General features: G+C 39.5%; 1 protein-coding gene across 12 annotated transcripts in view; it reads left to right on the top strand.

Annotated features, from left to right (window-relative positions):
• The window catches only part of ROBO2 (roundabout guidance receptor 2), a 947,974-nt gene that overhangs the window by 445,861 nt on the left and 479,818 nt on the right, over positions 1-22,295 (top strand). The window contains exon 1 of one of the 12 annotated variants that reach the window (XM_049824866.1): positions 20,589-20,667. The exons of the other annotated variants lie outside the window; for them this stretch is intronic. Coding sequence (XP_049680823.1) covers positions 20,613-20,667 — 55 coding nt within the window. The 5' untranslated portion in view covers positions 20,589-20,612. Of the gene's footprint in view, positions 1-20,588; positions 20,668-22,295 lie in introns of those variants that run through there. 12 annotated transcript variants of the gene reach the window in all.

Here is a 22,295-nt window from a genome sequence, read left to right as displayed (position 1 = left end):
TTTCCCCACTTCTTGTGAACTTGTTCAACCGTATGACTGCCTTTTGCAACACTCTTTGGTTGATAGGGTCTTCAATAATGTTTAGAATAGCATCAAATGTAGCTAGTAATAGACTCCTACATATAAAAATATGTGTTATTTCCTCAGTTGGAAGTATTTATTTTGGCTGTCCAGTTTAAAATTGATTGGACTCGATGAGGTTAAAAGGGCAGAAAAAGTCATACCTTTTATATGCAGACATGATACCAAATTATCGAACCAATTGTCCTGCAGTAGTAGGGAACATATACTTCCATAGAAACTAAGCAAATTTTTTCCCCTGCAAGACATAAAATGGATTATTATTTCTATATATAAAATTGGATTGTTCGGTGGACAATGAAGTACAAATACCTGCAGTTGTAGAACACAGTGCATGTGATAGGGAGAAAGAGATCCTACCTCATTGACTGCATGTGATATGAGGTACTACAGTATTTGCTGCTGTTCAGTAAGTAATTTTATATGACAGATTAAATTTGCTTCTACTTTAAAAGTCCACCTAAGACCTACAAGTAACAAAACTATCACCAAAAAAGCTACAAAAAAGAATGTAATTTTTTCAGCCTGGAGTAAAGTGGGAGTTGGCTGTGTAAACATTCATCTTCCATCTTGTCCTTATGCATCTCCATTCAGCTAGCTATTCTACAGGCTTTGAATAACTGAGAGCATATGCAAGTAATGAAAGAGGCAAGATCACCATGATTGAGATTTGTTCCATAGCACACTCGCTGCTTTCGCTCAGAGTTTTCATGGGATACAGCATACTAAATATGAGATTGCACATATTTGCAATCAAGATAAATATATTCTAAGCAGCTGATGCATCTAATTAACACTTCCTGTGAGAAATGGAATAACATAGTCCAAATTCCCTTTCAACTAACAAGAAAATTCCATAAACTCAGAGAACTGAAGCCCAGATAACATTGCCTGTTCTGACCTTCTGTAATGAACCAGATATCATGCATCTTCCAATAATCCCTGCAGCCAATTTCTATGATTTTTTTTCTGATCTGATGAGATGTCCCATAGAAGAACATTCAATCTCAGTTCTAAATAATGGGGAATAACTTACATTGCTGGGTAATAGCTGAGTGTTTGATACTGACTTTTTAACAAATGTAGTAGAAACATACCACAACAACTTTTTTTTCAGCTCCTCTGCGCAAAAATTTATAAATGAATACTGATCTTTACATTTTTGTTAAAATCCTTATACTGAAGTTTTCTAAATTATTCCCTGAAGATCTGTTATCTTAACTTCAAAATATCTGGCAAATCTCCTCTCAATCCTTCCTAGTTAGGACTGCAGAAACTAAAATTTGATGTAGTACTCTGCTGTCTGACACCAGACGAAACAGTGCTCTCATCCTTGATTCTGTATCTTTACAGGTATCCATGATCTTTATCAGTGATCATGCAACTACCATGTGATTCTTAGACCACATATTAAACCTCCGCCCTCTGTAATTTCCTGCCTCTGCAGTGCTTTGATTTGCCAGTTTAACTGGTTAAGTGTTATAATTGATCACATAGACCACTAAGGCATTATATATGTGAGGTTTTATCTTATTAGGTGGTATATAATTAAGTATTATATAACTAGATAATTAAAGTGATACTGGTCTAACACCTAACTGGACACATAAAAACATTTTTAATTATTTAGTTTATAGTGTTTAGATCTGTTTAATTACAGTATAGTAGTACTGAGAATATGGCTTGGACTAAGACCTGAAATGATCAAAACTATCAGCATATCTGGCAGGATCTTGATGGTGAAATAAATCTTATTAAAATCTAATAATTGGCATTGATCCCAGCAAGTTCAATAAAAGGGAGGGTGTTCAAAACCACAGGTGCAGAATAAGTCTTGGCAATGCTACTGGTACTGGTCAACAACAGGCAGTCTTACACACTAGGTATGTAACAGTGCCTAACAAATTAAATCAAGGGTATTTACCAGATCCTTCAAATATATTGACACATATTAGTGATCGCTCCTCTTCTAAAAGTGTTTTACATAGGACAGATTGTAATAATAAACAATTGCATGAAAACTTGTCTTGGTATCATATAACAAATAATAACTCAGTATATGATAATACTGTTATGTTCATTCAAACATGCTGCCTGAAAAGCTATTGAGCATGTAGCTGACATCTCATTCGTTTTCCTCCCACTTTACTTTCACATCTCAGCTTGCAGCTTCCAGTCTTACTTAGGCACTGTCTGGAGTTAACCATATGTAGTGTTATTACTCAAAAACTACAGCTCTTTTTATTTCAAAAAGCTGTACTGAGTTTGAGATAAAACAAAAACTCTTTTAGAAGCCAGAAATCAACTTAATTAAAGCAATCTTATGTCTTTGCTTTGACTTTTCTTTTTTTAATACTGTGAAAAAAATGGAGAGATATCCTTTCTGTGTTTTAGATGACTTTAATACCATCTTAAAACCATCCATAGTACAATCAAGAGTATCTGAACAGTCTATACCTAGTACCAGTTTCTAAATAAATAAGTAAGTATCTTATTATGCATCAGAGGTAAACAGTTTGTTTTAACTTGTCATACTACATTTATCAGCTTTATATTATACACTGGTGTCATTCATAGCAGCAATACTAAAGAGTCAGCCTTTATTTGAAATATATCTATAAACACATAGCTGAAAAAATAAGAATAGAAAAAGTTGATAAGATCATATAATTAAAATTAGAGTGTAATTGTAATTTCTATTCTCTCAGCAGACATCTAGGACTAACTTCCTTTAAGTTCTCTTCTCTTCTAGATCAATAGTCTTATCATCCCAGGCCAGTTCTGGGAATTCATTAAAGAAGCATGACCAACCCACAGATATTCTCACTCTCTCTCTCTGCTCCCATTACAGTGGGTAAACCAGGAATAAGAGGTTCTATGGCATTTCTGAAAATATGCCTGTAAAGTAATCCAAACAAACACAAGAACACAGACCACTACTATTTGCTGTTTGTAACCCACATCATTTTTCAAATGGTCAGCAACTCTCTTATCTCATGTAATAGGGTACACGCACAGTCAACAAAGAATTACCTGTTACCTATACCATAACAGGCTTATTTTTAGTTCATAGGCAGTAAAGGATTGATACGCTTCTTCAAGCAGTATAAACCCAGCCTTTATACAGGAACATGATCTCAGTTTTCCTTAGTTTCTTTTTTAGTGATTTGTCCAGTGAAAAGGACTGCCTGCTCATTCAGCTTGCAAGACTTGTAATGAAATATGTTCCATCAATCAAGAGCTGGAAAAATGCCTTGTGGGAGAGGGTCAGTTTGTTCAAAAGAAAAAGGGGTGAGAAAGGGGAGAAAAGTTACCTGGACATACTTTATAAGCAAGTATGCCTTTTGATCGGTGTTTTGTATCTTACAGTTCCTGCATTAAAATAAAGACTAGCATTTGAAAATTATGCTAATTAACTCATTGGTATATTTAAAGTAGTTTCTCAAGTAAATTCTACCTTTTAGAAATTAGTCCTTTAGGGAAGTTTAACATAAAATTACCTTCAGACAGTGACAAACTCAACAAGAGCCTGGAAAAAATGTGGCACAATGGAGTCTGAAAAGGAGAGGAGCTGGGAAGGCAAGGCAAGAGAAAGATGTGTTTGTTGGCTGTTGAGTATTTCTCTTAGAAACTCAGCAGAAGAGTTTCAGGTCATTCTGATACACTACAAGAACACTGGAAAAACTCCTACCTGTTTTCCCATACCTCAAGCACCCTACTTCGGAGCTCAATATTATTACGTATCTAAAAACCACATTCCTGCTAAGTTGTGTTTCACTGTTAGTGAAATATCTGTTCAATTTTATATTTTTTTTTTTTTCCTCCTCCAAGAAGCCAGTGTTATCTGAAATTGATTGGTCAGTTGGGCTTGAGGGAAACTACAAGGTGCTAAAAGTTCCCTCAAGTACAGCACATATTTCTAAGGACAGTTCTTACCCATTCACTTAATGCTGAGACTGAGAGAAAAAACCCAAATTAACAGAAAGACTAACTGCACTAGCAAGTAGAGCTGAGACTAGAGCAGTGGGAGGTAACAACAGTACTCACTATTTGGTTGAATACCAAACAGGTACAACACAGTCAGTGATAGTTCAAGCTGTCCATCTCTCTCCTTCTCATATTTATATCAACTGTACACTAAACAGATCACAGAGCTAGGTGAAATTAATTCCTTCTTCAAAATGTGCTTAGCCAAAACTCATAGTTTCTTGAAATCATCTACAGGCAATACTGCCATGCATGTATGCTTTTCGTGAATTATAATATAAAATCTAAGAATATGATGTGAACATATACACTTGCCATTTTATTTTTAAAATGAATTTTTCCCCTTTCTGTCCTTGAATTTTATGCTGAACTCAGCAGAATGGATGATCCTAGAATACCTCCACAGTTTATTTAATTTTAATACTTTTTTTTTTTTTTTCCTCTTACTGTGACTTTCTTAAACTTGAAAAGTTTGGAAAAGTGCCAGTTATAAAATTAAACCAGGATATAAAAAACTTGTTATATACTTCCAAACCTGGGAGGATTTTGAAAAGGCATAGGACAGCAAAAAGAGAGATTCACAAAACTCTTAATATTTCTATGTGAGAAAAACTGTGGACATTATTCACCTTCATTGCAATTACTGAAAAATACAGAATTCATAGGGAAAACAGGTTTTGGCGGGGTATGTGTGGGGTGTGTGTGTAGAAAAAGCTCTTCCCCAAAATGTACAGTTAAAGCTTATCCAAATTAAACCAAGGGGGAAAAAACCCAACCCAAAACCCAAGGGAAAAAAATTGCTTCATCAGTTGTTCATGGTGCATAGACACAAACATTTATACCAGTGAAGGGGGAGAGCAGGATAAAGACGGGGTGAAGCTGAGATTGCTGCTTCAGAAGGCTTTACCAGCTTAGGCTAGTTTGACATAGAAGTGAGTGACAGCTTTACAGAGCAGCTTTGGCTAGCAATTCTCACCTGTCTTCCTTCCCTTTCCCTTTCCCGCTACTTTCCTTGGCCCTCTGCAAGCCTGCTTAATTCACTACAATCACAGAAAATTACTCAACCACAAAGAAGCAAAAGCTGCCTTCCCCGCCTCCCCCCCACCCCCCCCCATTTTAATGCGTTGTTAGATTTGTTCGGTGAAAGGAAGGAAGCAAGGCTGCGTAGCTAGACGAAGGAAAGGGAGAAATTATGAGGACTTAAGTACTGGGATGGGGAAAGGAAGGTTGCTAGACTTCTCTCTGTAGCAACAAGATGTTATATCAGCTCTGCATCCTGTGGATGGTATGCTCAAGGTGGATAAGGTGGTGTGACTTAAACTGATATAAGAGCTTCCCATCATTGAGAGGAGATAAGCTTTCCCTGCTTGCGTGATTCCCGCCTCTTCCTTCTCCTGTTTTGCTGTTGGCACTCACTGGACTTGTACAGAATTGGTTCATATTGTTAAACTGGCAAAAAATTAATCCAGACTAAAAATACGTGCCTTGGAGCTAGGAAAGGAAAGCCAGGGACTGCATGGTCAGGATCGTGTTCAGGGAAGACAAAGGATTGGGAAAGAGGAGGGGGATCCTTCACTTGCAGTAGCGATAAGGTGGCAGATCAGCTCAATCATAACATGTAACGTCACCCTCAAAGTGACAAAGGAATTCTAAATAAATAGAGACAACAGATTCTTAGTTGAATAGCTCTGAGCATGTGACCATTGAGTTGTGCTTTAATATATACATATTCTCTCATATATTTGTTGTAAACCCAGTTATTCATGTAGCATGAACAGTTAACTGTTCTTCAGTTTCAAAATGCAAACCAGGATACTCTAATGGAAAACCTTTGTAGACATATAACAGATATTCAGAAGGATTTTAAAAGTAATTTAGATACGTATTGATGCTACTCTCAGCAGTTTGTAACTAAGCAAGTAAAGGACAGTTTATGTATATTTCTTAAAATGCAGATTTTTTTCCCTCAGCATTTTAGTCTTTTCAATTAGTTTATCATGAAGCACAGGATAAATATCATTAGCATTCACTTTAAACAATGAAGTGACTTAGTTGTTGTCTACATTCATTTCATTTATCACTCCAAGCAGAGACTGCACCACACTGATTCCTAATAGACACAGAGCAATTTCTATATACTAAGGAAGTGTTTTGCCCTGAAGAAATTATGTGTGGCTATTTAAAAAAAAAAAAAAAAAAAAGTTTTTATGTTGATCTTTAGAACAGCAATCTTTATACAGAAAACGAAAATTCCTGGGGTGACAGAATAACTACTTGCTGTGAAGAATGTTCCTTTAGAGTCTCCTAACTCCCATTAGAGAATGAGGAAGGGTGAGTGTCCATAGACTCTGAGAACTATTCTGAAACAGGAACTAATTATCCCACAGATCTAAAAATAAAATAATTTAAAAACTGTATCTGGCATAAAGACAGGATTCTACTACATTATCTTACAGCAATAATCCTTTGGAACAACATCTGTCAGTTCTTATATATTTCTTATACATTACAGCTTATTTTTTAGATCATATGGAACACTTTTTTGCAGGGTTCTTGGAAAACATAGAGTAAAGAACAAGCAGTAGAAAAAGTATTAGGTGCACTTCTAATGAAATCTATCAATATCACCATAGCTTTCTTAAAAATATAATTTTCACTGATAGTTTCTTTACTCTGTATAAACTAGATGTCAGACATTCTGGGGCAGCTAAAGACAGAGAGAGGAGCTTTGGGGTAGTTCAAAGTATGCAAGTAAAGCATTGCTTTTGCTTTCAATGGGAATTAGGTATTTTAATTCTACTGCATTTTTAGCAGGCTAGATTTTTTTTAAATTGGTCATTAAGAGTATACAAGCAAAATGAATGAGTTTTTTAAATACCCCACAGAAAAGACTAGTCAAGGCACGCACAGGTTTTTTTCTTCCAGTTCAGCTGACCATGAAGATTCTGAGGGAATAACTTTTAAAATAAATGAATCAGGAAATCCAAAATCAATGTACAAGGTGTGGCTATTATTTTACCTTAGCCATGTGTTTTTTAGTTTAGCCATGATTAATTCTATTTAGGTGAGGTTTTAAAATACATACATACATACATATATACATACAGAGAGTGAGGGATAACAACACCAGTAATAGAGTGTAACTAACTTCTAATGTAGGGACTTTTGTATGTCTGTCTCAAATTTATGAGATGCACACACAGAAGATTACAATATATTAGAGATTACATCTCTCCGTTGTCTGTGAGAGATATATTAACGGTACACTCCATTTTTCATTCACAGTCTCCTTGGAACTTCTCAAGGGTTACTGTAGGATCATGAAATATTGAAGTTTTTCTTCTATCCTTGAATCAAAGCCAGACTATGCAAATTTTGTTTTTCAGGTCCATCCCACAGTCAGATGATAATATATTTATGAAATATAAGACCTATTTTTAACTGGATATTTCATGTTTTGGTACTATAGAGAGCAAAGCACACTTAAGTTATAGGGCAGTAATTCAAACCTTTGAATCCCAAGTCAGAATTTTCCCCTAACTTTTCCTTCTTGCTAAGTAGACTAATTCACAGACTTGTCTCACATGCTAGACTAGGCTAGAAATTTTCAACTAGATTTTAATTTTTCTTCAAAAGTATGACTTGGTATCAAATTCAGTTACACTTTTGGTGGAAAAAGTAAAATGATTTGTGTTAAAAACTTACTCACTGCCATGATGACTATGTTTTAAGTCATATTATAGTCAATGTTTGGACTTTACCACTGCTTTCAGTGAGATATAACACAAGGCTTAACAATGATATATCTTCCTTTTATATGAAATGGGAGTTACCGCAGTCTTGAGATATAATTCAGGGCAAGTTTTCAAGTAATGTCATGTGGCTATAATGCTATCTGTGAACTGTTAAAGGTTTTATATTCTAAAGTATTTTTTAACATGCAGCGAGTGCTCTGCTTTATACACAATATCCTAACCAAGAGTTATTCTGCTTAATTCTCTCGAAGGAGTTACTTCTTGTTGAGAACAAGACGAGTCATACCTGGTGGTGCTAGATTTTATAACTGTTAAAAATAAATAGTTTACTTCATTTAGCATATCAAATTGCATAGAACTTTTCTTAAGTCAGCAATGTTCACCTTGAGCAGATTGGGGAGGAAAATCAGAAACTGATCTATGAGGTAGCTGCCCCTCTTCAAGAGCAAAATTGAAAATGTTGTCTCCTAGTATGTAGATGCCCCCTCTGGATTCTTGCTTTCCTTTGATTATTCTTTCTAAAAATGTATCCTTTCTGGAAACTAAAAAGGAAGGAGTTAAATGGAAGCTGAAAGGAGCTTATCTGAAAACAAGAGATGACTTTATTGTAGTGGAATTAATCAAACATGGTGATAAGACAGATGTATCTAATTTCAGAAGCTACAGAAAGAGTATCTTATCACAATTGTTTCAGTGACCTCACTTTTTAACTTTCAGAGGAAATGCCTTCAGTATGCAACCTTACAGTGAGGAAAAGAGCTAAAATACGTAGACAGAACCATATTACTGAGTTTGCCAATGAATTTTTTAACAGAACTTTTTTTTACAGTCTCTGTCTCTTATAGAAACAAATCCAAATCACCAGTTACGAGTACTACTTTTATTGCAAAAAAGTTGTATGGACCTACAGAAATCATGTATGGCTATAAATCTCAGGTCAGAAACCCATTCATAAGAGAAATGGCAGCATCATGTCCAAATTCCGATATTGTACACAAGAATGCAAACATACAATTGTGCATGCTTGTATGAATAAAAATGGCATCATAACCCTTTTTTATATGCAATATTCAAGGAAACAAGTTTTGACAAGAATAGAATTACAGTAGGATGTTTTATCTTGAAGTCCCTTAGTAGTCTCAGCAAACTATGTGGTCAGCCTCCAAAGCAGTGATTCAGCTGAACTCTACTTTTCACCTGGGCCTCAACAGAGAGAGAAAGGGAGAAAGAAGGAAAAAACAGCTCAGTTGTCGTAGGAACAACATGTTGGTGTGGCAGTGGGATTTGGTGTAGCAGTGGGATTTGGCGTAGCAGTGGGATTTAGTGTGGCAGTGAGATTTAATTACTATTTATATTACAATTTCAACTTCTATATAATTAGGAAAAAAAGGTGAAGGTAGTGATCTACAAACAGACTCTTTGAACAGACTTCAGAATAATATTTCCTGAGGTACTGACAGAACAATAGAAAAACAGAATGGTTTTATCAGCTGCTGCTACAACATAGGACTAGATTTTAGTGTTGAGATCTGATACTCTGATAAATTATTTGATAAAATCCATATTCTTTTGTTGCATTATTACAAATACAAAAGAACAATGTATGGCTAACAGTTGTATTTTGTGCCTTATATTTTGTGATTTTTTTCTTCAGGATTGACACTGAAGCAGGTATATGCTTTGGTTCAATCCTTCCTGAATTCTTCAAAGATGATATGCAATTCTTTTTCTGTGAAAATAACAAAAATAGCATTACAAGTAGTTTCTCTTCTCAAATGTTTGCTAACTTAACTTTGTGTTCCTACTTTTCCCGTGGAAATGCCTCTCCGCTCCTGTTTATGGCAGTTCATACTCATTAGAATTTTATTCACTGTCTTGTGGTCTTTGTCTTGGCCTTCTCCACCAGTAATTATTTCAGCACACTTGCCATAGCTTCTGACCAAGCCTAACCATGCTGCTTGATGAATCCTGTGGTAATTCCTATTACTACCAGGTATCTTACTACTGAAATAGTTGTAATTGCACCTTTTATTTGGTCTGAAAGAAGAGTACATAGCACTTCATACTCCCTTTAAGCAGTCTTTATTTTCTGCATCTCCAGATCAAAATCTACATGATGGAAGTTTTCATACACTGCCAGGATAAAAATATTTAGATAGGTACCTGTTAAGAACCTTCAAAGGAAACTAATTGCTAGAAACTTGACTTGCACTGACTTGCAACACTAGTGAGGAATACTTGCCTCAATTGTTCGATCCACCATCGTGATTTGACTTAGCAGTCTTCTGATTAAGTCACTGCTTACAAATCCAGGATTTAACACTTCACAAGCCCTAACATCCCTGTGTCACTGTTGCATCTATAATCTTATTTCTGGCAGAAGAGACATCTCTGCATGTATCAGACATCCAACTCCAGATTCATTGCTCCCTTCCTTTTGTCGTGTTGTGGTTAGAGAAGGCCGTGTCAGTTTTCTACATATTGCTTGTCAAAGGCATGACTGAAGCAACTTCAAGCTTGTATGCAGGGATCAAAAAAAGCACTTTCCTGCAAGTATGCTGATCACTGATATATTCAGGCATCTACAAGATTTTAGAAATATAAACCTTGGTATTTTTATGTTAAGTAGTTTAAGGGTAGGCACTGTGAGTTGTTGATGGCTAAAAAGCAAGGTCCTTCTTGACTCAGAAGATGTTGTACATTTCATTTGAGCAACGCAGATTTACGCCGTTTGGAAATTAACAGATTCAAACTTGTTCTAACTGACCATATGTTTCATCAGTAACCAGCTTCCAGGTCATGTGATAGGAAAATTAAATGGATTTACAGGGGGAAAAAAAGGAAAAAAAAAAAAAAATTGTAGTCAGAATTCTATGTCAGGACTACCATGATTAAATGATCAGCATTATACTATATTTCTGCAAAACCACTAACGAACAGTGGTGGATGACAATAAAGTACATCAGAATTTAAGCCAATTTTCTTAGAAAAGTAGATCACTTGAAAGGATCTTTATGACTCCCAGAAGAAAAATTTCCCAGGTGGCCTGTTGTATTATTTCAATGATTTGAATCAGGTGTACTATTTCTTCCAAAGGATACTGTAAAAGACTTCTAGAGTCTTTTTGTTATGTGAGGATTCAAGTCCTGTAAACACTCATGGGAATTTCTCAAGTAAATGCCATGCAAATTTAGGTGAGAATTCCTCTTTCCTTATTTCTTTTTAAATATCAACAAAATAATAAATCCAGCACATATCTTCACTATTTGATGCCACCTATGCATCTGTAGGCATTACTACAGTGTTTTGAATTTCATACATAGGGGTATTTATCCTTTTTTACTTATAAATTTTCTTGTGGCTTTACTCCATATATTGGCTCATTTACTTTTAATCCGACATTTTAATAGACATGCCACTTACAGATTAAATAGCTAGTATATATTCTTTTTTTTCTTGGGAAATGATAAAAAGTTACTTTTTTATGTAACTTTTTGCCAGAATCATGGAAGACACATTTCCTTTAGAAAATCTTTCAGCAGGTAATGTGGCAGTGGGATTTAATTACTGTTTATGTTGCAGAAGTCCATAGGTACACAGTCCTGGTTACAGGATCTCATTGTGGTAGATGCTGTTGAAACCCAATTCTTTCTTCATTCTCAAGATAAGTACCTTCTGGGCCATGGCAGTGCAAAATACCCTATTCTTCTCAAGGTTGTCCTAGAAGGCTGAACTATTGCTGATTGTCTGGGTAAGATAAGTTTACAATGTGTTTCTCTTGTCTACAAAAAGCTGATTCTAAAATAATTTAAGCTGTGAATCAAGTAATAACTTCTGGTCACCATCAGCATGGGCAAGATTTGAACTGATGACTTAGATTGAAACATGCTAAATTCCACCATCAGACACAATATTGCAAGCTGTACGATGAAAAAAAAAAAAAATTCTGTTGTGTGGGTAGCGTGCTTTAAATGTGAAATAGTCTTCCTAGTTGTGGCAGTAAGCAGCTTTGAGGTAATTGCTATTTTGTGTTTCAGTTCAGAGACAGACGTTAAAATGAGTCATTGGCTTCTGTTTCTGTGTTCTGAGCTTGCCCCTTTGCTTGTACAGTTTTATTGGTTTTAAAGGGACCGTGTACTGGCACAGCTGCTCCTAGTATAAGATATGCTGCATAGAGGAAAACACTCCCACATATTTTCCTTGTAAAAGTTTGGTGATTTTGTATACAATTTAAGCAGTTAAACCCTATAATAGCTTTATCTGCAAAATATTCAAATATGACAGTTCCTCTAGCAATTATACAGGATATTTGATGTTTACAGTTGTACTTATTTATTTGTCATTTTGATTAAATGCATACTTTTTAAGGAGAAGTCTTGCTCTGAGGTTTTGGGTTTTTCCTCTTTTATGTTTTTATGGTTTTTTTTTCAATTTACTGTTGAAATTTATGTTAGTCTTGACCACTTTTAGTCTGCCATGCATGTGAGAGGTATTAGCCCAAATTCTGCTGTGGGAACACTCTGTGCTTCACCTGCCTTTAATAGGATCATATTTTTAAAAAATAAGTCATATACTCTTATAAAAATTTAGATAGAAAACTAAATTACATCAGCAGTGAAAAATCATATGACTGAAACATCAATTCTAATTTAAAAGCATTTCTTGAGACAATGCAAAATGTAATTCTATTGCTGAAGTGAGGCAAGGCTGTTCTGGGACAAAACTAATATAGAAGTCTGACAAATATTGTTAATAATCCACTGATATGTATAACTGATGAGAACAGTGTTGACAGCACCATATTGCAAAAAAGAATCACGGCCTGATGGGAACATTACAACCCACTGGTAGAAACATGCAAGAGCCTCTAATGCTGTTAGGGTTGCCACCATAGTGATGGACCAGATTCTCAGGAGCTGACATCTTCATAAATCAGAAGCTCTGTGGTACCACAAGTCCTTGGTTTGACTAATATATGATTACAATTGAGGACTGTAGTACAGCAGAAATCATGCTAAGCAATAACCTTACCGTGCCGTTGACACTTTGGAGACCAGAGATAACAAAGGGAACTCAGTAAGTCTGGCTTCTTCTTCTACAAAATAGTAACTATAAACTCCAGCTAAATTCAAAAGCCATTTAAGATCGAAAACCAATACTGTATGTGTCTATTAGAATTTTCAAGTTAATTGACTTGTTAATGACATGAAAAATCTTGTTTCCTACATTATTAAATTAAAGGGACTTTTCCTATTGTAAAGAATAATTGCCCACCTACAAATGGGTATCCACATAATGGACATTTACATATGGATTTCCTTGTATGAATTTCTGCCCCATTAACAACTTATGTACATATATAGTTACATAGTTCCATTTTAAAAGCTGTAATTAAAGTGTAAATATTGTTGGCTAATGTAGTTGGCTGTCAATATGCGCTTGTTATGGAAAATGTGACATATGTCATTTAATAAGAGAGCATAACATGTTATTTATAATACAATTATGTAGGAATATGGTGTTCAGCTTAAGACTTATTTCTGTGTCATTGTGTACAGTTATAAATGTTGGGTTGCTGTATAGCTTGATTTTTAGTCAGGGTGCAGTAGCTACACTTATTTTCATACGGATCAGTCTGATCACACTATGATGAAGTACATTTTTCTAGTGAGAATTTCACCTTTGCATCTCTCATGTAGGTGGGGAAAGATTTTATCCTCTTCCAGTTCTTCATTTTAAATGCTCCTTTTTTTTGAATGACACAATTATTCAAAGGAATAAACAAATTACTCTTGGAGTCTTATTTTATTTGTAGTTGATGGAATATGTCTTTGGTGTCCTTATTTAAGCAGATTAGCACTTTATTCCATAATTGGTGCCTTCATCATAAGCAATTGACTATTCCTTTATTAGACAAAGAAATGCATAACTTACACAGAGTCCTGGATATAAGACAGGGAATAGAAGTTCCTGATGTAGCAGACAGGAATGCTCAAAACCCTTACAAATGGGAGATGTACAAAATATGATGAAAAATTAGTGTGTAAGAGGAAATTCCTGATATGGAGAAGGCTAGCTAGATGTAGTCTGTGGAAAGACTGGAAGGGATGCAGATAATGAACTCATGTTACTGTCTACAATGTGGAGACAGCCATAAGCTTGATGTGCAGCTTACTGCAATTGGCTGTTAATTTTAGATACTGCAGTTGTAAAGGGAAGCGTTTCCAATCACAAGAGAGCAAGGAATGCTCTTCTATTCCTGCAATATTCACTGTTCAGTCTACGTAGGAGTCACTCAACAAAGGCTCCTAGTATTGCAACAGGAATGGCTTAAGTTTGAGGAAAATCAAGCAAATCTTTTATTCACAGCTTGTGTGTGCAGTTTTGTGTAATTTTATAACAGAAGTGAGTACTACTGAATACTTTAGTACATAATTCTCTACTAAGAAACCTTGGCGTTCGGTTTCAAAGTACACCTACATGCTCAGAACTTTGTCAGTATTGCCAGTCACAGAATCATGGAACCTTAGAAAAATACGGGTCAGAAGAGACCTCTGGAGATTGGCTAGCCCAACTCAAAGCCGGTTCACCTTCAATGTCCAAAAAAGTTTTTAATACCTCCAGCAACAGCAATTCCACAGCCCCCTCAGGCACCTGTTTGACTGCCCTCATGGTAAAAAAACCTGTTTCCGGACACCTAGAACCCTCCCGTGTTGCAACTCGTGTCCGTTGCCTCTTGTCCCATCCCTGTGCACCTCTGAAAAGAATCCGGTCCCACCTGCTCTCTGCAAGTCTACACAAGTCTATATGAAGCCCAGCAGTTTTGAAACAACTTCAGTGTTTATGATTGTGACAGGCACTGTACTCTTCTCACCACAGGGAGTTTCAGCTACTACTACAGTAAGTCACAGACTTATTTCTAATATGTGCTATTCTTATCCCTTTAGTATAAAGGTGCTGTTGCTTTTTACAATGCCAGCTCCAGGTATCCCAAAAGATGGTGTGCTGCCATCTTTTAGTCAGCAGGAAAACACAGACCTGTGTTTCACACAGCAGTAAACTTACCAATTCTTTTGTGAATGCCACAACTAGAAGCTTCCTTTCACCTCCCCTTTATGCCCCAGAAAGGAGAAATCTGACCCTGGTTTTATGTATAATCCATTTTCAAATTATTTTTTAACTAAGAATTATTTCTCTGCTTTGTTGAATTTTGGACCAAGCTGCAAAGTATGAAAGACACTGTATCTTTTTGTATGGGCGGTAAGAGTACATCCATAGAACAAATGGAAAGTAAGATCTACATAATCTTTACATGGTAATATTACATCTATCATATAAATATTTGTGCTTATTGCTTACTCTGGACTCAGTTAAAAATAAAAGAATCAAGTAGATTTATTTTAGGTGAGGCTGTTCTAAAAATTGTCAAGAAACTGTACCATCTTTCTGTTACCAGTTTTTGCACATTTAATGAGCTGTGGATGCAAAACCTAAATTGAACATATGATGTATATAAAAAAACTTTTAATAATTTAATTTACCAAATATTTATCTTACCAACAGTATAGATCATTCTTATAACTGTGGTAAGCACTGTAGCTGTACTAGTGATTAAAAATAGTGCAGACATAACTAACACAGTCTAGCAATGTAAGGACACTTCAGAATAGGGTTCTTAGTGTTGCTTGATGGGTATTTCCATAGGAAGACTCTGAAGTCAGATGCCACAACTCAGGAATTTTTAATGTTGAAGCAAAAGGTGACCCTCTGTGCTGTAAGTAAGAGACACCTGTGAGACAGAGAAACACGTGCTTTGGCACCCATCTTTTTTTTTTTTTTTTTTTTTTTTATCCACAAGAGTGGTTCTAGGAAAGTAGTCAAAATTATGGTAGCCAGGGACAGCAGAAAAACTAATTTTCAGGGGCCTTCATGAGAGAGACCTAGCCAGAGTGCTTACACTGTTTCTAGCAATCTTCTCCTTTTCCTGGACTGGGTTCCTGATTTACCTCCCAGTGTCTAATCTTCCTGTGAAAGACCCTACTGATTGCAGCAGGAATAACAATCACGCTTCAGCATTTATAAGGAACAAACCCTATAAATTCTGTTATCTCATCATGTATTCAATAGTCAGATGACATCAGAATCTGATGACCTGGAACAGAATAGCACAGAGGAAGACAAGAGTATGATTTCTGGGAAAGTCCATGCTCACTGTGTCATTTTTTTCATTTTTGTGTTCCTGAGGCTGCCTAACATTACATGATCTGAATAATCCTCTGGATCCACCTTTTGCTCTACTCCAGTCTAGAAAGACCAGCCTCCTAACTTAAATTGGATGCTTACATTTAGATTATATGACCATCACATCACATGTATATTTTTGGATATTAAAGATCTGTAATCATTTTCAGCAATTCCCTGGATGAGCAGCTTTAGTATCCAGAATAAATTCTGTATGATCCACCTTGGCTCAACCTGTCCTCTTTGAGAAGATAACATAACAAGAGGTTTTTATGGCAACCAGGAAATAAGAGTATTTTGTATATATTTGTAACAGCAGAAATGGTAACGTTGGTTTAGAAGAACAATGCTGTGAATGGTAGAGCTCACCTGAAAAAAGGGCTAGTCTTAGAACACTCGTACTTTAAACACTGTATCTGATCTTTCATATACTAAATATATATTTTAATGCAGATATATAAGTCTAGGAATCAAAGGTATGAAATATCAGACTGGGGAAGCAATGAAACCTTTAATTGTATCACTGACATACGTCTGATCTTACTGCTGTTTTACCAAATTAGTCCTGCCTCATTTGATGGCTGACCTTTATGAATCAGGACAATCTTACTGTGCCATTTCCCTGTTCTAAAGTCCCACCTCAACAATACTCTTTGAACTGAAGCTTTATGTGCACCGACACTGACGTGTCTTTTCTTCATCCTGCTCGCGGAAGTATTTCATCAGGTGGCATACTGCTCATAGCCAAATAGTTGGTGCACACAGTTCCTCTGTATAGACTTTGCTATTCAAGCAAATAATATCTGTCTTGTTGGCCATGTTCATAGGAGGTTACTGAAAGACCAGAGACAAGCATATGTTTTTTCATTCTAATATCTGGACTGCATCTTATAATGGAAGCAAACACCGTTCCAAGCAAACTCTGCTTATAGGCCAGTGCCTCTGGTCTGTGCCATGTCCTGTGCTTGTAAGCCATAACACAGGTGAACCTCTACTATAATGCTCCAGCAGATCTGTAGATGATCTTTTATTAATTTTTTTTTTTTTTGGGGGGGGGGGGGGGAAGGAGGGCTGACCTTTTTTGTTTTTTTCTTTGTTTCTATACTAGCCAAATTTTGCCAAGTTTTCTGAGTTTGGGCAAACAGCACCAACACAAAAGCCGGTTTCCCAACCTCTCAGACTCTGCTAGCCATTTTGGAGGACTGTTAACAATTCTCAAAGACAAAAATCACTGAACTACATATGGGCAAAATTCATGCTTGAAAATGCTTGATTAAATTTGGCTGAAACTTTTCAAAGTTTTGCTAAGTGTTTAATAGTTGAAAAGCAGTATTCTGTGGTAGTGAATGAGTAAAACAGTAGCAGCTATAATGAATAACTCACTGATTTCATTGAGAATGTTTATATGAGTCATTATACCCTTTTATAGGTACCTCTGTACCTGAGAGTTTTGAAGACTGTATATATCTTCAAAGTGTTCTGATCTACATCAGCTATTACTAAATTTATCTTAAATTTATTTGAGAAGCAGAAAAAGAACTGTACAGTGTATAGCTATTTCCCCTTTAAAACTTTGTAATAGACAAGTCAGCATTTTCACTAACACTGTGTCCTTGCAATGTTCACTACAATGGGAAACATTCCTTAGTATTTCACGTCTTGTTGCAGATACTGCTGCCAGGTAGGTGATTCATGCTTTTCTCGTTTTGCCAATTTACAAGCACACTGATGAAGAATACCATTTTGATCATCTTACCCTAATTAGCCTTAATTATAGCCTTCTTCACATGGTAGTCTTTAGAGGTATCAATATATATTTATCTGCAGGGCATATCGTGAGTATAGGAGGACATCATTCCCTGATTTGCGTGAAGAGGATTTGGAGTTGTCACCTGGCTTTGTATGAAATAGCAATAATCTTCTTAAGACACTTAAAAAAACCCTACAAACACCTCACACTGTCACATTTGGCAACGGTACAATATTTGTCGCTAAGTACACCCAAGAATCCAGTAAGAAATAACTCGCAGAGAGTTTATTTGAGTACATGTGGGCAGGGTACATTTCGCAGAAATACGGTTCAGATCCTTTACGTGAAGAACTTATTAAAAGAACAAATCTCTAGTGTATGCAAAATAAAAAAAGCAAGAAAGAGACTTGATGAGAGAAAAAATACTTGGGAGTAGTTGGTTATCCCAGAAGAAGGTAAATCCCTTCCGGTTAATCAGCCCTGCTCATCCTAGTGCATCAAAGCGGGACTCCCACGTTGTTACTCACCAGTTCATTTTTATCTACCGTCATCGTGACCATCAGTCCCTCTCGAAACTAAAACCGCAAGCCACCGGACGCATTCCAGCAGGTCTCCCTGTAAAAGCCGTGTGGCACACGACTTGTTTCGGGCTCCCTGCTGGAGAAAAAGACTTGTCGCCTGCCGAAAGAGCTCGGTGGTGCTCGGCAGCTCCTGCGCTTCAGTCGTTCCTGCCGCGACACCCCGCTCCTTTCACAGGGCCCGCCCTGTGCAGGCTCCCCGGGGCCGCGGGGGGGGGGGGGAGGGGGGGGCCCAGGCCGGCCGGCCGGCCGCAGCCGCCTGTCGCTGCCGCGCGCCGGGGGGAGGGCGGGGGCCGCCGAGGGCCGCCCCCCAGCCGCGCGCCGAGGCCTCCGCCGCAACAAAAGGCAACGCCGGGCACGAGGTGGCGGCCGCTGCCCGCCGCCTGTCAGTAGGGGGCGCTCGAGCTTCACCGTGCGGCGCTCCCGCTGGCCCGCAGCTGGCGCGCGGCGGCAACGGCCGGCCTAACCGTCCCCTCGGAGCCGCCGCTGGCCTCTCACCGGCCTCTCTCTGCCCGGTCACCCCCTGCCCTGTTGCGACACCGGTCGCTTTTAAATTCCGTTGCCGTGCACGCTGCTCGTTCCCTCGGGTTCCTGGCTCTTTTTCGGTGGTGGCTTGGGGTTTATTCTGCCGCTTGATAGTCTCTGTCGTGCACGTAGGCGGAGAGGGGCTGTTCGCCTTCGTTCCTCGGGGGTTACGCGGCCCCTTCTCTCGCCGCCCCCCTCCGGCCATCGCGGTCGGTTCCGCGAAACTTTCCCGCTGGCGGGAGCTGCGCTGCAGCTGAGGGGCCCGGGGGAGGGCAGGGGGGGGGGGGGACGCGAGGAGGGAGGTTGCTCGCTCCCGGTTTTCGGCTGAGCAAGCCCGCCAGTCTTACAGACTTTGTAGGTCACGCGTGATGCGTTTTATTTTATTTACCACCTTTCCTTCCTTTTCCACAGAGCGGAGCAGCGGAAAAAATCTCTGGGGAAGATCCTTTCGAGGGTCTCGCTCCCAAGTGTCTGTGTATGTGCGGAGAGGGAATGAATAATTAGAGAACAGCTCCATGAAACCACTTACTGAAAAATTAGCTGGCCGTTAAATGGGAAGCGGTGAGGAGCAATCATGTAAATTCTACCTATACCCAACCGTAGAGGAGAGGCAGGGGGGCACCGCCTGCAAGAAGACCTGATTTCCAGTCGCGTGGCTGTCGTCTTATATCGCCGTCCCCATCTCCCTACCCCGGGAGGAGAGGGACGCGTGGGTGTGGAGCACAGTGGTTTAGTCCACACCCCGCAGCTTCCCTTCCCCAGGCAGCCTCGGGAGCCGCGCTCATTCTCCTCCCTCTCCTTGCCAGCCGGTGTGTCCGCGGCGGCAGGAGGCGGAGGCGGCGGGAGAGGAGAGGAGAGGAGAGCGGCGCGGGAGCGGCGGACGCCGGGCTGCCCGGGGCCGCCCGGGAGAGCTGCGGCGGCGGGAGGCCCCCGCACCCCCTGCCGCACGCACCCCCGCCGCCGCCGCCGCCGCCGACTGCTCGGCAGCAGCCCGCCGCCGCACCGCGCTGGAGTTGCTGCCCTCGAGCAGTTTCCGCTCTGGTTTTCAGTGAGGAGGGAGGTGCAGGGGACAGGGGGTTATTTTGAGGGGATGCCGAGAAAGCCGTTCCCCTCCTGTAGCAGCACGTTGCCTAGGCGTTCCTATTATGGAAGTTAAGTGAGAAACTCTGCAGCTTGAACTGATTTGGTAGAGAAAGGGAGAGAAAAGGGTAGGGGGAGGGCGAGAGGAAAGCAAAATAGCCAAACCAAGCCAATGGTTTTCCTGCAAAGTGCCGGGAAGTTTGTGGAGCACTTTCTAGGAATCGGCTCCTCTCTCAGAGTCTCTCCTTGTCTTACGAAGAAAGAGCTTGCTTTTGGATTGCCATGGATCCTAAAGAGAGTCTTAGACACACTTGAATAATTCCTCTGCTTGGGCTGGATTGGTGGGAATTTAGGAAGGAGCGTGTGTGCAAAGCAGAAGCTTTCGGAGCTCGCTTGCTGCTCTAATCTGTATGGATCTAAAAGTGTCACAGTCAAGACCTTTGCATCTGCAGCTTTTGATTTCAAGAATTCCCTTTCCACTTTAAGTAGCTGCTAGGAAACTGAAAACTTTTGGACCTACCTCTTACTGGCTTTGGATACTTTTTTTTTTTTTTTTTTTTGGATCTCTGTGGAATTGGTCTCGCAAACGATCGGGATTGCTTTTAATATGTCAAAATGGGTCTGCTGACGCCACTCCTGCTCTTTGGATTTGCATTTTTTCAGGTCTACGGTAAGTTCGCTTATTTTAGATATACCATTTCTGTGCAGAAATCCCCCTCATCTGAATCTGATTTGGGACAGCACATGGACGGCATTATAAGCTTTAACATTACAGAGCCTTAAGTTTGTTTCTGGTATGAAAATGGTATTTCGGGGCGGGGAGAGGGAGCAGTGTGTGGTTCCAATAAGCAGTCTTTCCCGTCTGCTAACTTAATGGAAAAGCAGCATATGAATGGAAGAATGTCAGCTTGAGGTAGCAACGAAAGCGTAAAAACTACCGCGCTAAATCTTTTATTTCGGCGGGGCGGGGGGTGGAAGGAGAAAGGAAAGGCAGAGAGCTGTTGTAGCTGCTGTTACTTTGGCTCCTTCTATTGTTAAACTTTCCGTCGGGAGAGCCAGCTGATGAAATAAATGGGTTAGCTCTGCCTCGGCTCCAGGTGAGGCGAACTGGCGAATTTCCAGAGTCCCTACACGCCTGCTCGGGCGCTGGCGAGCGGCAGGCGAGGCAGGCAGGGCGGGGCGGGCGCGCGGGGCACAGCCCCAACCACCCGCCGTCACCCCCCCCTCCCCCCCCCCCCGCGCGGGGCCGGGCAGGTGCCGCGCGGGCGGCCGCCACCGTGGGGCGGGAGGGCCTTCCCGTCGTCTTCCCCCTCACCCCCTCGTGACGGGCTTTCCGGAGGGAGGGTTGTCAGGAAGCGTGGCAACTTCTGGGGGAAAGGGTGGATTTACCCCCCCCCCCCCCCCCCTTTGGGTCTGCTCTGCAACACTTCTTGGCGTTCTCTAGTTCAAGCAATGGATGGGGAACTATAAATTAGCATCTTAAGGAAGTACGCTTCACTAGGGCGAGAACTCCAGTGCGAGGGTAAATGGTCTTTCAAAGTAGGGGTTGGTGCGCTGCTGTAAGCGGTTCAAGCACAAAACTAGGAAGCGAGCATCTGTGGCAGCATACAGTTCTACGTGAGTGTGCGCTGGGACCAAATGCTAGGCAGTCCCCCTAGTATTGAGTATTTGCATCTCTAAACAGCCTTTTAGACTTTAGGTGAATTTAATGTCTGGGGACCCTGGCTGGCTTTGCCTGCCTGTTAGAGCAAACTTGGTTCCAGGAAGCTGCTTACAGCATTTACTGTATCAGTCCTGAAGCAAGGACTCTAGGTTTATTGTTTGCAGTCACAGGCTGCTTTGGGTCTTTCTCCCCTTCCTTTCATCTTCCCTCACCTCCTAGCGAGAAAGGAGACAAAATAGAGGAGAAGGAGACATTCAAGTACGGTTTTACATTGGTTGCATAATATGCTGTGTTCAGTTTGGTCTACCGATGAGAAAATTTCTGCATAATGTATGTACATGCTAAACAGCAGGAGGTTTTAATTGTGAAAGGATGTAATGGAAAATTTGTGTCTAGCGGCATGGTCGTAGTTTTGTGGGGATTTTGTTTTCTGTTTGCTTTATTTTTCCTACTGTAATGTGTAACATATTTTGATCCTTAACTTTAAGACCACCAGTATGGGAGATACCTTTGTATACAAACTGTAAACATCAGGCTGTAGAAATGTAATTATTAGTGCTTAAAATTGTATGTAGCTAGAAGGAATACAATGAAAGTCTTCAATGGAAGTGACAGAGTGAATCAGAGGAGCTTGA

Source organism: Accipiter gentilis, chromosome 21 (genome assembly GCF_929443795.1).
Source record: "Accipiter gentilis chromosome 21, bAccGen1.1, whole genome shotgun sequence".
In the NCBI taxonomy this organism is placed as follows: domain Eukaryota; kingdom Metazoa; phylum Chordata; class Aves; order Accipitriformes; family Accipitridae; genus Astur; species Astur gentilis.
The sequence above is the reverse complement of the archived record's forward strand: the minus strand, read 5'-3'. Positions and strand labels throughout refer to the sequence as shown.